At 35.2% G+C, this 15,734-nt stretch overlaps 1 protein-coding gene across 1 annotated transcript; it reads right to left on the reverse strand.

The window, feature by feature from the left end:
- Positions 1-9,171: 9,171 nt before the first annotated feature.
- Positions 9,172-10,113, reverse strand: LOC122450316 (olfactory receptor 52A1-like). Its single transcript, XM_043482588.1, has one exon. It carries the CDS (start codon positions 10,108-10,110, stop codon positions 9,172-9,174), a length of 939 nt encoding a protein of 312 aa, XP_043338523.1. The 5' UTR covers positions 10,111-10,113.
- Positions 10,114-15,734: the final 5,621 nt, after the last annotated feature.

Raw genomic sequence — 15,734 nt, forward strand, 5'->3', positions numbered from 1 at the left:
AATAAAGGGAAATACACCTGGCATTTGGAACATCTGACTACAGCAAGTGCTCCCAATAGTTATAGCTTCAAGTGGTATTCATGGTCATACATTTTGTGTTAAAAAAGTGCCCTGAGGTAAAAATGTCTACAGATTCCTAGGAAGTTTGAAAGAATAATTGGTTAGAAGGCTGGATGGAGAAATAATGGAACCTTGGGAAAAGGAAATCTGGGAAATAAATGTGTGGTTAAGTCAAAGCAGAGGGTGCAAGTGTAAAGATGTTTGCATTTACCGTTAAGATTCAGCAGAGAGCACTGAGCAAAGAAGGAACATGGCACAACCAGTTAGACAGAATGGATTGACTGGCAGTCATCATCTGTCACTGGTTACCTCCAGTGCTGGAACAAATGTCAAATGTATGCAGTAGACTTGGGAGTAGAGATGGAGGTTTTGCATGGTCTCAATTCCTTGGGTTCCTACATACAAAGGCTACTCTTGCTACTGCTACTGCAGAATGTTCTACCTTCCAGACAGAGCTGATACAATTCCATCCTTTGAGAAGACCATCCAGACACTTAATGGCACGTTAGTTACACTGGTCCTCTTTCATCCGGAAAGAATCAACAATTAATCATGATTGGAACTGACATATATTCAGCCAGTTTTCTTTATGAGATTATCTTCTCTGCTTGCAGGACCTCAGCCAGCAAAGCTGAGTATTCACAAAATAATTTATATGCAAGAAAAGGACCTTACAAACTATCACATCAAACAAAGTTTACAGTGATGGGGTGCAGCTGTGGGCACATGGCCATGGCATCCACTGGTCATCTTACATACCACAGGACACAGAAGTTGTATGCCTAACTAAGTGATGAAACAGATTTTGATGGTGCTGCTGAGTTGCTGATTTGGAGATAATACCAACAAAGATTGGATGTCTTTCTGCAAGAGATAGCAAATGCCCTAAGCGAGTGGGTCCATATCTGTAGTGCCACTGGATCAGGTAGGAGAGTTTCTCCAAACCATTTATTGAAAAGATAATGCTTTCCCCATTGTATGTTGTTCTTGATTCTCTTCTCACACATCAGTTGCCTATACATGGGTGGGTTTATTGCTGGGCTCTCTTTCATGTGGCTGTATTTTTGATTTGTGCCAGTACTATACTGATCTGATTACTGTAGCTCTGTAATATATTTGAAATCAGGAAGTATGATCCTTCCAGCTTTGTTCTTCCTGCTCTAGAGTGCTTTGATATTTTTTCATCTACTTGGTTACATATATTCCTTACTACTCTATTGTTTTTGATGCTATTGCTTTTATGTATAATTTTATATAAATTATAAAATATTAGGAAATTGTGTGCTTCCATATAAATTTAAGGATTATTTATTTCTATTTCTGTGAAAATTCCACTGGAAATCTGAAAGGCAAGATTGCATTTAACTTGGAGATCACTCTGAATATTATGGATCTTTGAACAGTGTTATTTCTTCCATTCTATCAGCATGGGATTTTTTTTTTTTTCACTTATTTGTGTCTTCTTCAGTTTCTTTCATTGTTGCTTTATAATTTTCAGTGTACCTACCTTTCATCTACTTAGTTACATATATTCCTTACTATTTTATTGTTTTGATTCTATTGCTTTTATATATAATTTTATTTATTTTTGACTGTGTTGGATCTTCATTGCTACCCAGACTTTTCTCTAGTTGCAGAGAGTGGGGGCTACTCTCTAGCTGTGGTGCATGGGCTTCTCATTGCGGTGGCTTCTCTTGTTGTGTAGCATGGGCTCTAGGGCTTGCAGGCTTCAGTAGTTGCAGCTCATAGACTCAGTGGCTGAAGCTTCTGGGCTGTAGAGCACTGGCTCAATAGTTGTGGTACACAGGCTTAGTTGTGCCATGGCATGATCTTTCTGAATCAGGGATAGAACCTGTGTCTCCTGCCTTGACAGATGGATTCTTTACTATTTAGCCACTAAGGAATTTGCTGACACTGTTGTTCATGGGGTTGATTTTTAATATCATTTTTGGATAGTTAGTTTGTACCTTTTGGAAATGTAACGTATTTTTGTACATCGATTTAACATCTTCTGATTTAACTGAATTCATATATTATTAGTCTTATAGTTTTTTAGTGGCTACTTTATGGTGTTCTATATGTAGAGTGTCTTTTAGGAGACACAGGAATTGGAGAGCAGATGATTTACAATAATGTGTTCCAGTGCTTGGTGAATATGAGCCTCCTGAATATCTGGGGAAGAATGTTACAGGCAAAACAAAATAAAACAAAAACAGAAAATGAAAAGACTCTGAAGTTTCACATACCTTGCATTTTTTGTTATCTGTAAGAAAGCTGAGGTAACTAGAAAGAAATATACAATGGAGGGATCACTTGTAAGAAGCATATTCTAAGACATAAAAGGGGTCTAGAGGTTGTGTACCCTTGTAACAGATGTAAGAGTTAGTCTGTTACTTTGAGTAAAATGAGAAGACTAGGGTAGTTTTCAAATAGGTAAGGTTTGAGCTGTATTTTCATAGGATACTTCTGATGGTTACTTTGATCTTTGGCTAAAGAGGGAAATGGTTGAGAAAGGGGATCATTTATCATTATTGTATCAAGTAACATGAACTAAGTAATATATTAAAAAATTCCTCAGCTCACATGGACTTATCATAATAACAGCAAAAATATATTTCTCACTCATTTTTCAGTTTTGTTGCTTCAGTCTGGAATTTATTGTGAATGTGATGCCATTATAATGAACTACTGCTATTGTGTCATAGAGAAAAAGAGACTCTGAAAGTAAATTATGGCTTAAAAATCTTCATTCATAAATAACACAGTTAAATCTTATATTATATTGGCCAATGCAAATCACATGATGAAAACTAATGTCACTAGGATTGAAAAATAATACTCCAACAGTAAGAGGCTCTATCAGGCAGGTTCAGTGAATATTTTGAACTAATAATATACTACATTGTTATTACAAATATCCAAGAAGTAAATAATAGTTTTCAAGAATGTTATCAGATAAATATGTGTTCTGGATATTTTGGTAGAAAAGTGAATAGCATTTGTTGATTTGAATGGGATATATGAAAGAAAGGATTATAGAGAAGAATTTGGGAAATGTTATCATAAGCAATTGTAAGGATGTATTTGCTCTTAGTGATATGGGAAACACTGGAGAAAAATAGTTTTGGATACGTTAATTGAAGATGAATGTCAAATATTCTAAGGCTAATACCCAATAGACAGTTTAATGTGCAAATCAGAGGTTCACATGGGTGACTTTAGTTGGAGAAAAACTTGGGGTGAGGGGACAGTGAGGCTGGGATGATGAGTGGTGATGTGGGGAGAACAGTAGAAAATAAAATAGAAAATGATATGGTATTGTACCATGAGCCATGTATAGCTTGTACTAAGAATTCTGGATTGTCGTTGAATGAAATGGAAAATAATTAGATGATTTTGAGCAAGGTAATGGCAGCATTTAAGTTAAATCTTAATGGGGTTGCTCTGACTGCTATTTATAGAATCAGTTAAAGTTTGTAGGAGTTGAGAAAACTGAGAGATAAAGACAAATTAGTAGGATATTGCAGTAATTCAGAAGAGATGATAATGGTTTGGATAAGGTTGGTTGAAATTAATTTGCGAAATTAGGTTTAGATATATCTTGGAGACACAGGTAACAATATTTCTGAACAGATGGTGTATGAAAGATAATATAATGATTGAAGTCAAGGGTAATACTTTAAGTAAAATAAAATGTAGATATCTTCTTAGAAAAGCAGAATGTCTCACACTTCTCCCATAATTTCTTATTATTCTATGGAGATTATCCCTATATTACTTACTACCTGAAACTTTCTTAGAGAATATTCAAATTTCCTCTGCAACTATGCATGTCCAGAAAAGCCCACATATTGCTTTCTCTACTGCTGCTGTTGCTTTGACTGGTCTAGTTTCCTGGAAACCAAGGCAAAAGTAAAAATGTAGTTGACTGAAAACTGAAAACTGAGAATAAATAAACATGAGCAAAAGTATTTGAAATAAAAAGACTGTGTAACAACTAAAAATAAATGTTCTTTTTAAGTGGACATACAATTGTTAAGAAAAATTAGCACATGATTCAAAGTATTGATATGTTCTCTGACATAATGCAGTTAAACTTATTGTCAATGACAAAATTATATGATCTCCAGAAAAAGATAATTCTAAAATATTTGGAAATTAAAGAGCATCTAAGTAATACATAGCTCAAAGAAGAAGTGTCAAAGAGAATTAGGAAATATTTCAAATGTAATGAAATAAAAATACAAGAAACAAGAATTTCTATGGTAGGTAAGCTAGTTCTTAATGGCAAATGATAGCATTAATTTTTATATTAGACAAAATAACAAAAATAACAATAACAAATAACAATAACAAAAATAACAAAATTACCTAAATTGTGTTTCCATCTTAAAAAGATGGAAAACAGAGGCCAAAATAAATAAAAAACAATATAAGGAAAGAAATACTAAAAATAGAAACTAAACTGAAAACAAAAGTTAGGAAAAAAAATTAATGGAACCAAAGCCTGTTTTGTTCATAAATCTGTAACTTAATTGACACAGAAATCACCAACATTAAAAGCTAATAAAGAAGGCATATCAATACTGACCTTACAGATAGCAAAATGAGATAATGGAATATTGCAAACAATTCTATGCACATAAATGTGATAATGTAGATGAAACAGATGAATTTGTTGAAGGAACAAACTATCAAAATACACTCAAGAATAAATCAATAAATCTGTTTTTTATACATTTATATCTTACTGAATTTTATCAAATATTTAAGGAACACCAGATACTTTCAATGTCATCTAGAAACTAAGAGGGAAAGGAAACAACTTTCAGACTTGTTTTATGAGGCCAAATTTGCTCATAATGACAACCAGATGAAAATTGTACAAGAAGCTATAGATCAATACTCATGAACATAGATGTTAAAATCTTCAACTAAATTTGGATTAAAGCTCAACATTCAGAAAACTAAGATCATGACATCTGGTCCCATCACTTCATGGCAAATAGATGGGGAAACAGTGGAAATAGTGGCTGACTTTATTTTTCTGGGCTCCAAAATCACTGTAGATGGTGATTGCAGCCACGAAATTAAAAGATGCTTACTCCTTGGAAGGAAAGTTATGACCAACCTAGATAGCATATTAAAAAGCAGAGACATTGCTTCGCCAAGAAAGGTCCATCTAGTCAAGGCTATGGTTTTTCCAGTGGTCATGTATGGATGTGAGAGTTGGGCCATAAAGAAAGCTGAGCACCAAAGAATTGATGCTTTTGAACTGTGGTGTTGGAGAAGACTCTTGAGAGTCCCTTGGACTGCAAGGAAATCCAACCAGTCCATCCTAAAGGAGATCAGTCCTGGGTGTTCATTGGAAGGACTGATGTTGGAGCTGAAACTCCAATACTTTGGCCACCTGATGCGAAGACCTGACTCACTTGAAAAGACCCTGATTCTGGGAAAGATTGAGGGCAGGAGGATAAGGGGACGACAGAGGATGAGATTGGTTGGATGGTATCACTGACTCAATGGACATGGGTTTGGGTGGACTCCGGGAGTTGGTGATGGACAGGGAGGCCTGGTGTGCTGTGGTTCATGGGGTCGCAAAGAGTCGGACATGACTGAGAGACTGAACTGAACTGATACATTAATAAATTGAATCCTACAAAACAAAGACAAATAATATGTCACTAAAAGTAGGATTTGTTTCAGGAATGCAAGCATGATTGAACACTCAAACAGTGAAGCGCACCACATTAAAAGGTGTAACAAGAAAAAAAGTCATATAATTTTATTGACACATGCAAAAATCACTTGAAAATATTTTAATATCCAATCATGATTTAAAAAAAAAACAACTTTAGCCAACTAGAAATAGAAGCAAACTTTCCCAAGTTGATAAAGAACAATATAAGTGATGGTTGAAGATTAAGTAGTGTCTATTACCAGAAACAAAGTAAGGGTGATCATTTTGACCACTTCTGTCCAATATCATATTTGAAGTCTTTGTATATTCATCAAGGGTAGAGAAAAAGACATTCAGATTAGAAAGAAATAATATTATCCCTTTTTGCAAGTGACATGCTATCTACATAGAAAATACCAAGGAATTTAAGGAAATCTGGAAATGATGTTTATCAAGATCCATATACAAAATTCAGTCAATGAACAACTGCAACTAAAATTTAAAAATAAGTGTAATTTATAATGGTGTTCCCAGGTGGCGCTAGTGATAAAGAACCCAGCTGCCAATAAAGGAGACTTAAGAGATGAGGGATCGACCCCTTGGTCGGGAAGATCCTCTGGAGGAGGGCATGGCAATCCACTCCAGGATTCTGGCCTGGAGAATTCCATGGACAGAGAAGCCTGGTGGGCTACAGTCCATAGGGTCGCACAGAGTCAGACATGACTGAAACAACTTAGCATGGATGCACGTCATTTAAAATAGCTCAAAAAATAGACCAAAATATGTGTAAAACTTACATACTCAAAGCTACAAAACACTGCTTGAAATAAATTTTTAAAAGACCTAAATCAATGGAGATATAACTATAGTCTTGTGTTTTAAGAATATAGTTATGATATCAATTTTCACCAGAGTAATCAATAGAGTTAGTGCAATTTAATGTATATATCTTCTCCTTGTATCTTTCTCCTTTAATTAGTAGTGCTTTTAGATTAATATAGAAAGCTTAATTTTAACATAGTCCAATTTATTAATATTTCCCAAAGGCTATTTTTAATGGCCTATTTAATACTCTTTAAGAAAACTTTGCTTACTCTAATATAATACAGATACATTCCCTCCCATATTTTCTTCTTATGGCTTTATTACTTGGCCTTTCTATTAAAATCTAAAATAAATCTGCAGTCTGCTTTTTGTATATAGTGTAGTTGTAGGAACTAAACTTTAGAGTAATGAATATGAATATTCAACTTAACATATATTAAAAGGAAAGAACATTCTCTATTGCACTGTGTGACACATATGTCATGTGTGTGACATATTTGTCCATAGAATGGACAGATAACTGTCCATTCTAGACCTCATATTTATTGCACTGGTCATTTTTTTAAAAAAAATCTTTGTATCAATACCACTTTTTCATAATTAGTATAAATTTTTGTTTGAACATAGTGTAGTCTACTAGGAGTAGAGATGCATAGTTTTAATCAGTTGTAATCAGTTGTCTGAGGACCTGGAGCTAAGTTACATTGTAGGTGTACAGCTACATATAAGTACCCTATACTGAGCAGACAGAATGCATACTTAGAGAAAAATCTGTTAAGGACATGACATAATTTGTATTAGTTCTTGTTAATTGATACAAGTCATCTGGGACTTTTTGAGGGGCAACTCTGTGCTACCTCTATTTCAGAAGTATAAGGAAGATATATTTTACATTCAGGATTGTGAAAAAAATATGAGGGATCCTAGAACATTCTGGATAACATTATCTTCAATTGGATCATATTATTGTTGTAAAGTAAATTGCATTTCATGGGGATATTTGAAAACACATTTTTTTTTTAATACTTTGAGCATTAACCAGACTTATAGGTTGACCTAACAATATGACTGGCTTAGAGAAAGAGATGAGATGAATAGATTCAGGTTAATAACATTCCCAGGATGGCTAGAAGTGTAAAGGTTCTTTCTGTGTTCAAGCCCTTGTTGTGACAGTACAAGTTAAAGAGGTAACTGCACTACTGGATTGAAGCAACTGATTACCTGAGTAGTGCAGGAATGCCAGTTTTGTGTCCATGGATCAGGAAGAGTGCCTTGCTAGCACAGAACAGTACTGTACACCGTGGTATAAAGTAACCTTAGGTATGCAACTGATTAAACTGGTGAACTGAGAAAGATGGTACAGGCACAGTTTGCATCACCATGACTGGGTTATTACTCACATTTAAGGATCCAAATCCAGAAGAAGAATTTATGAAAGTTGAAATGAAATTATATCTGTATTGGAAGAAAGATTTATCTTCTCCAATTCTGGACATGAAATGAGCCTACCCATGAGTGTAGCCATATCTGAACTGATATGAATGATAATGCCACTGGGGCAAATGATGGTTACAGGCCAAACTAAGCCATGCCACCTGACTGACCTTGAGTGAGAATACCTGCCAGCCCATATACGAAAAGGTCAACAGACTTTGACTCCTATCATTATTAAGACTGTGTGAATCTCTCCCAGGAGATGAAACAATTTAGACATACATCTAGATGCCAGAACACAGGGCTAGGCAGAACTGTAGGAAATGAAGCTGAGCTGTGGGTTGATTGTCTCTTACTCTGAGAAAGCTCTGACTCATGGAAAATCACCTACAAATTTCTCTATTTTTCCTTGAAGACTGGAGTTTTGATAGGGCAGCCAGATTTCAAGGCTAGCTTACAGTGGTTAAGGTGGCAGTTCGATTTGAGGGATGCTCTTGGGGTAACAGAAATGATGTCAATGGCACCAGTAGAAAGTCTATGGTAGCAACTGTGGACCTGGACAAAAGCTCCTTTAGCTATGACTGTTGCGCTAGGACATCTATCCTAGACTGTAGCCAACATTCTCTCCTCTCACCTAGTAAGATATTTTAGGAGTGTAGGTAGATTCAAGAAGCTACTCCAAATGAAGGACTCTGATTTGGTGTTTTTAAAGTTTAAGCCAGGAAGATATGAATGACAGTTTGTTATTAGTTACTGAAATATTACAGCTCTTTAAGACAAAATGCCAAGATTCTGGGCTGCAGCAGAGACAATGGTTTAAGATGTAACTGTAGTTTAAGATACAAATATTGCAAAAGGTAAATATTGAAAAATATTAATGAATTTTCCTATCAATAAGTAACATAATTGCAAATTAAATACAAATTAAAAGGAAGCAATAAATATTAAATTAGAAATTAAAAAATTATTAAATAGAACTAATATCAGTATTAACCTGAAGAGATTTTATTTTATTCTAGCTGAGGTTTGTGAAATAAATGTCTAAAAGTTTGAGTTTGATGAAGTGAAGTCTTTAACAATGAATACACAGAATTTAGCCAATGTCATCTCTATCTTTAGGAAATGAAAATATTCTTCCTATGAACTTAATATTTGATGGATTACTGCTATTATCAGTGATTCAGGAAGAATAGCCGTGCCACACGCTTGCGAATTACCTTATTTTTCACACCATAGACATTAGGGTTGAGTGCAGGGGGCACAAGGAGGTAGATGGTAGACAGAAGAATGTGGGTAGAGGGCACAACATGTCCAAAACGATGGCTGAAGAAGGAGAAAAAGGCAAGAATATAAAACTCGAGGAAAACAAAAATGTGAGCTGTGCATGTGTTGAACACTTTAAGCCATGCCTCCTTTTGGTGTAGACGAAAAACAGCCTGGAAAATAAGGATATAGGAAATGAGGATGAAAATCATGTCAAATCCTAGAATTGTGAAACCTACGAAAAGACCACATGTTTTATTGACACGGATGTCCTCTGCAGCCAGCTTGACCACAGCCATGTGCTCACAGTAAGAGTGGGCAATTACAATGGAATGGAAAAAGTGCAATCTTTTGATTAAAATGGGTAAAATGCCAATGAGCACTGTTGCTCGGATTGCCACAACCAGCACCATACTAACCAGAATGAAAGGTGTAAGGGTGGATGTGTACCTCAAAGGATCACATATGGCAACATAGCGGTCAAAGGCCATTGCCAACAGGATTCCAGATTCCATGCCCTGCAAGGCATGGATGAAGAACAGCTGCGCTAAACAAGCATCAAACGCCATGGAATAAAAGCCAAACCAGAAGATAGCCAACATTTTTGGAGCAATGGCTACACAGAGTCCTATATCAGTGGCTGCCAACACTGCCAAGAAGATGTACATGGGCTGGTGCAGACTGTGTTCTGTAGGGATAATGATCAGTAAAATGATGTTTCCCAAAAGAGCCACTAGGCACACAGCAAAGAAGGAAAACCCAATCCAAAACTGCACATGCTCCAGTCCAGGGATGCCAATCAGTGTCACTGTTTTGGGGTCCATATATGACATGTTCATGGATTCCATGGATGTTAGTGATCTCTTTTCACCGCTGGTTCTCATACCTAGAGAAGAGAATGAATGCGAAGTGAAACAGGACACTGACCTCACTATCATTCAGACATATCAGACATTAAAGAAATAAATGTAGTGCTTTAGATGAAAATCAGGCCAGAATATTGAGAGGTTCTATGCAGGATGACAGGATGGTGGTAGAAAGCCATCCTACAAAACCTTTACTAGAGACAACAGGGAAAAGTCTCAGGATTTCTAACCTACCATTTATGTAAGTAGAAACTATGACTCAGCACACTCTTCTTGAATTTTCCATGACCTAGAGTCTGGGCTGTTTGCAAAACTGTCAGACTTTCTATCTTTATCTCTAGATACCAACCCAATTTTGCTGCAAATGCAAATTCTCCCTGGGATTCTTAAGGATCCAGAAAATACTGTTGCTATTGCCCATGAGCATTAGTCCACAATCCTATTGGGAATCTTCACCCTTAAGCAGTCTATTCCTGGTCCCAGAGAGCATGCTATTTATCCCCAAGTCATTGGCATTAGTTCTCAATTGTAGATCAGCAGGACTGATTTAACTATCTTACATTCACTTATTCCAATATCAAAATGCTGAACAAGTCACTAATTGGCAGGGCATTAAGCAGCATGCCCCTTAGAGGAGATTTGGAGAAGGTGACCTGTTTTTAAAGGCTTCTGGAGTTGTTGGTTCCATAAATTATTCTTCATTTATGTTTAAGGAGAACTGTTGCATGGACTAAGGAAGGTGAAATACAGATGATATTTTTACAGGGAGGCTTTAGGAAATTAAAAAAAAAAAAAGAATAGAAATATTTCAAGAAGAGTTAATAACTAAAAATAGGGTAGAATTGAGTCAAAAGCAGAACTAAGCTAGTTTACATATAACATATAGCTGGATGCATGATATTATGCTTTTCCCCCACAAGTTAAAGTTCAGTAGATAACTAGTTGTATATCCTTCTGCTTTATGCAGTGGGGATCCTACTTTTCTTCTTAATAGCTTTATACTGTACTGTGATCCCAAGTTGTACTATGTCTCTCTACAGTATACTGTGGTTAATTAGCTGTATCTTGGATTCTGAAGCACTTTTGAATATAATGACCAACTCTTAGTACCTCTCTAGTTTTATACTCTTTTCTGTATTTGACTTGGGTTCCCTTTTATAAGATCCTAATCTCAAATTTAAGAAATTTATTTTTATTTCCTATTAATGTCTATTTCACTAATCATTCTGTAATATTTGGGCCATTTCATATTTTACTACTGTCTGTCCATGCCTAAAAACTGATTGAAACTACTCCCACAAAGAGGTTTCCTCTGATCTGGTCATATTCATATACCTGGAAAAGGAAGCCATTTATGAATAGAAGTGGAAGTCTCTATTTTTTGTTTGTCTGTGTTGTTAGTCTCTTGAAAAGATCATATAAGTAGCTGTTTCATCACTTAAAGCACATGTGTAGAGGTATAAAAGGAATTTTTGGTGTAATAATTCTCATATGAATGAAAAAAGAATGATGGAGGTACACTGAGATCTCTTTGCTTGTGATCCTGCACCAATGTGAATGCTATATACTGTACTGATATTAACACTGCAGAATAGTCATAAGATATGGATTAAAGCAATAAATGTGGCAAATGATTTTCTTTAATGTTTATATGTAGTATTTGGAAGGATGTAGTGGGAGAAATGATGAAATGTGTGGAAGATGTTGCTAATAATTATGAGTGTGAGTTGTGAGAAATGATAGAAGCTAAGAGAAAAGGAAATCTCAGAATCCAAATAAATCAGTATCTCCTCAATTCAAAAACTGCCTGAATTGTAAAGGCAAAAATAAATAGTCACACCCACTTAACGGCAATGCTTTTATCAGATTAATTGTCTAATTATCAGTAATTGGATCACAAAGAGTCTGACACGACTGAGCGACTAACACAGTTAGCACAGTTAACACAATTATACTTTGGCCACCTGATGCAAAGAGCCAACTCATTGGAAAAGACCCTGATGCTGGGAAAGACTGAAGGCAGGAGGAGAAGGGGACGACAGAGGATGAGATGGTAGGATGGTATCATGGACTCAACGGACATGAGTTTGAGCAAACTCCAGGAGATGGTGAAGGACAGGGAAAGCCTGGTGTGCTGTAGTCCATGGGGTCACAAAGAGTCGGACACAACTGAGTGACTGAAAAACAAGAAGTTAAAATTAAGTGCTTGAAAATATGAAAGATGACTTGGCTACTAATCCTAGATCCCACCCTCTCATACTTAACTATAGAATTTTGCTGAGGATTTTATGGAATATTAGAGTTCACTTGCCTATAAAGGAATAATAACCTCACTTACCTCAGTGCTAAATGAGATGTAGAATAGATTGGTGATTGGCACAGTTCAGGTATTATCTATAGTAGCTATGAAAAAACTGGTTATTTTACCAAGAAACAAGCTAATAATATTGAGGAAGCAAAACAAAACACACAACTGAAAAGTCCTTGATTATAGAAAAGAAAAAAAAAAACCTCACAAGAAGATGAAAATTCCAGAGCTTAAGACCTTTCTTCATCTTCCTATATATAAGATTGACCACAGCCAAAATATTGAGGTGATATCTTAAGTATCATATAGTTAGGAAATATCATGTAATTTTTTTAAGTGTATTTGTAATAATTACTCATTTACAAGCTTTGTGAATTAGTAGGAATAAAATGCTGTGAGCCCAGTGCATCTAAATTGCATTGAATACAATTAGGATGAGAAACAATAAGGGCTTGGGTTTGATGATCTTTAGCTTTTTGTTTATTTTAATTTATTTGCTTATTTTAATTGGAGGCTAATTACTTTACAATATTGTAGTGGTTTTTGCCATACATTCACATGAATCAGTCATGGGTGTACATGTATCCCCCATCCTGAACCCCCTCCCAACTCCCTCCCCATCCCATCCCTCAGGGTCATCCCAGTGCACCATAGCTTTTAAATAATCTAGTCACATACAGGATCATCTAATTCTTACTTATTGAGAAGAAGAGGAATAAAAGGTGCTAACATATGATCTCCAATAGAAGCAAACAGCCAGAAAGGAGATTGGGATATCTTTTGCCCCATCACAATGAAGACTAATATTTTGTATAAATTAATAAAATACAAAACCTTTTGAAAGCTTACAATTTTCCTATGTTGTCTTACTTAACATATCACTCAAACATATACCATATCTCCACAGACATAGATGGTCTGTTGCTCATAATTATTCTTTTTAGTTTTCAGGAAGCCAAAGAACATTAGAGTCAATAGGCCTTCAGGTGACTTGAATCCAGAATATGGGGACCATTTTTCACACATAATAAATTACTTGAGGACTATAAGTAACAAGAGGAGACTAAATTATCTGCAAAATTATTTCAAATCTAAGTTATATTAATCTAGCTCCCCAACTCTCTTTTTGTTGATGAAAAATTCTAAACACAGAGAACAGAAATGACATGGCAATGGACAGAAAAATTAATGACCAAAGCAGCATTTTTAAATGTTATTCTATTTCCCTCTAGCAGAAGCAGTAGGCCGAGTGTGAGTGAGCACACTGCCCAGCAGGTGATTGCTGGGCTCTTTTCTGTCCCATTTACTCTAAGGGCTTAAGAGTTCTAAAGGCTTAAAGCACTCTTTGGAATTACTGTTTTAGGTATACAAAGCTTTGGTATGTGCTGAAAACCCTCTGAATCTCAGATATATTTTTAAAAATCATTAAAGTTATTCATTATTTTAAAGGAGATTTGCTGAGTAGCCAGGTTTTAAAAATGTTATTCAAAGCTAATTATACTAATTGACTGTCACAGAAGGGTTTGATAGTTGTTAAGAGGTAAGGATGGTTGGATGGCATTACTGACTCAATGGACATGAGTTTGAGTAAGCTCCGGGAGTTGGTGATGGACAGGGAAGCCTGGCATACTGCAGTCCATGGGGTCACAAAGAGTCAGACAGGACTGAGCGACTGAACTGAACTGAACTGAAGAGGTAAGGATCTAAGAAGACTGTCAGTAATGGGTTTTCCCTCTCAGCGGTTGCAAATGTAGACTGTTTCCTAACCCAGAGCTTTAGTAGTTCACTCACTTACTTTAAAAATCATTAATTAACTAAGATTGCAATGTGAAGATGGCAAACTGCCTTTCTGTAGCAAGCATGTAGATTGTGGGGTTTTAAGTAACAGTGACCAAAATGTGAGGATGTCCACCTAGGTAGTTTTCTTCTGAGTGAGGCTCAACTGTCTGCACTCACTTTCAATCCTCACATGATGCCATCACATTTTTATTTACTTATTTATGTGTTTATTTTGGGTATTAAGTTGTCAGTAGTTGTCCAGCCTCAGAATTATTTATCCAGCTTCAGTATACAAAATATCAATTTGAATTGTGAGGAGAAGAAAATGCTTTCATGCATTAACAGTTATCATCTTCATTGCTTTTCCTATTCTTTTTTCTTCACAGTTTCCTCAGGAATTTATTCTAAAGGCTGACATCTCTCCCTTCTTCCCATCTCATTATCTTACCTTCTTTACTCTACTTTCTGATTGTTTTTCATTTTATTCCTTTATAATTGCTCGTCTTTCACTTCTTTCTTGTGTCTTTCCTTCCTTTCTTCCACTTTCTCTCTTTTTTAATCACTCTCTTTTTTTATGCCTATCGCAATGTTTTCTCAGAGTTAGGTTTTCATCAATTGTCCACTCTTTCTGGAATATTTGCCTCCCCACTCTCTCCTTTCTCCAATATGCATTTATCAATTTGAGATTTTCTTTAAAAGAATATAATCTTCTTTAGGCGAAAAACATTTCAGAAATGTTATTCATTATATATATTTATGTGTATATTTATTTATTTATTTAATATTGTCTTCTACAAAGAATTTGAAGCCATTCATATACATTGAATGGTAAAATATTCATTTTTAAAGCATAAAGCAAGAAAGACAGAGATTTCTCATTTTATAGCTACGTTATTGAATAGTAGTATCTATATGTATAAATGTATGTACATATATGTATATTCTTTGTATGTCCCATATTAATATGGTTTAATCTTTTTTTCTCTATTAGAATTTTACTTTCAAAGAAATACAAAATTCCCTCATGACCCAACAATTCTGCTACATAGTATTTACTAAAAAGTAACACATATAAGTCCACAGTAAGTCTTGTATAGTAATTTTTGTAGTAGTCTTTTTCAGACTAACCCCAATGACTGAAATGTCCATCAAAAGGATAATGATTCTTAGTTTCTCAGTATGATGAACTTTTAATATATGTATACTACTATGTAATCATCACCTAATATTTAGGTACTGAAAATTTTCAGTATCTCAGAGACTTCCTTATGCCACTTTCCAATCATCATCCAAACCTCTCTTCATTTCAAGCAACTATTAATATTTTTTGTTTTTATTACCACAGATTAGTTTTACCTTGTCTTAGATTTTACTTGAATTTTAAATTGCAAATTGAAGCTTACTGAGTGAAAAACATAATGAAGAAATTCAAGCAAAGGGATGGATATAGCAAAATAGTCTTGAAACAAAGGTCATACATACATTTACATGTCATTACAATTCATTGTGATAGGGAATA

This window comes from Cervus canadensis, chromosome 11, assembly GCF_019320065.1.
Source record: "Cervus canadensis isolate Bull #8, Minnesota chromosome 11, ASM1932006v1, whole genome shotgun sequence".
Lineage (NCBI taxonomy): Eukaryota > Metazoa > Chordata > Mammalia > Artiodactyla > Cervidae > Cervus > Cervus canadensis.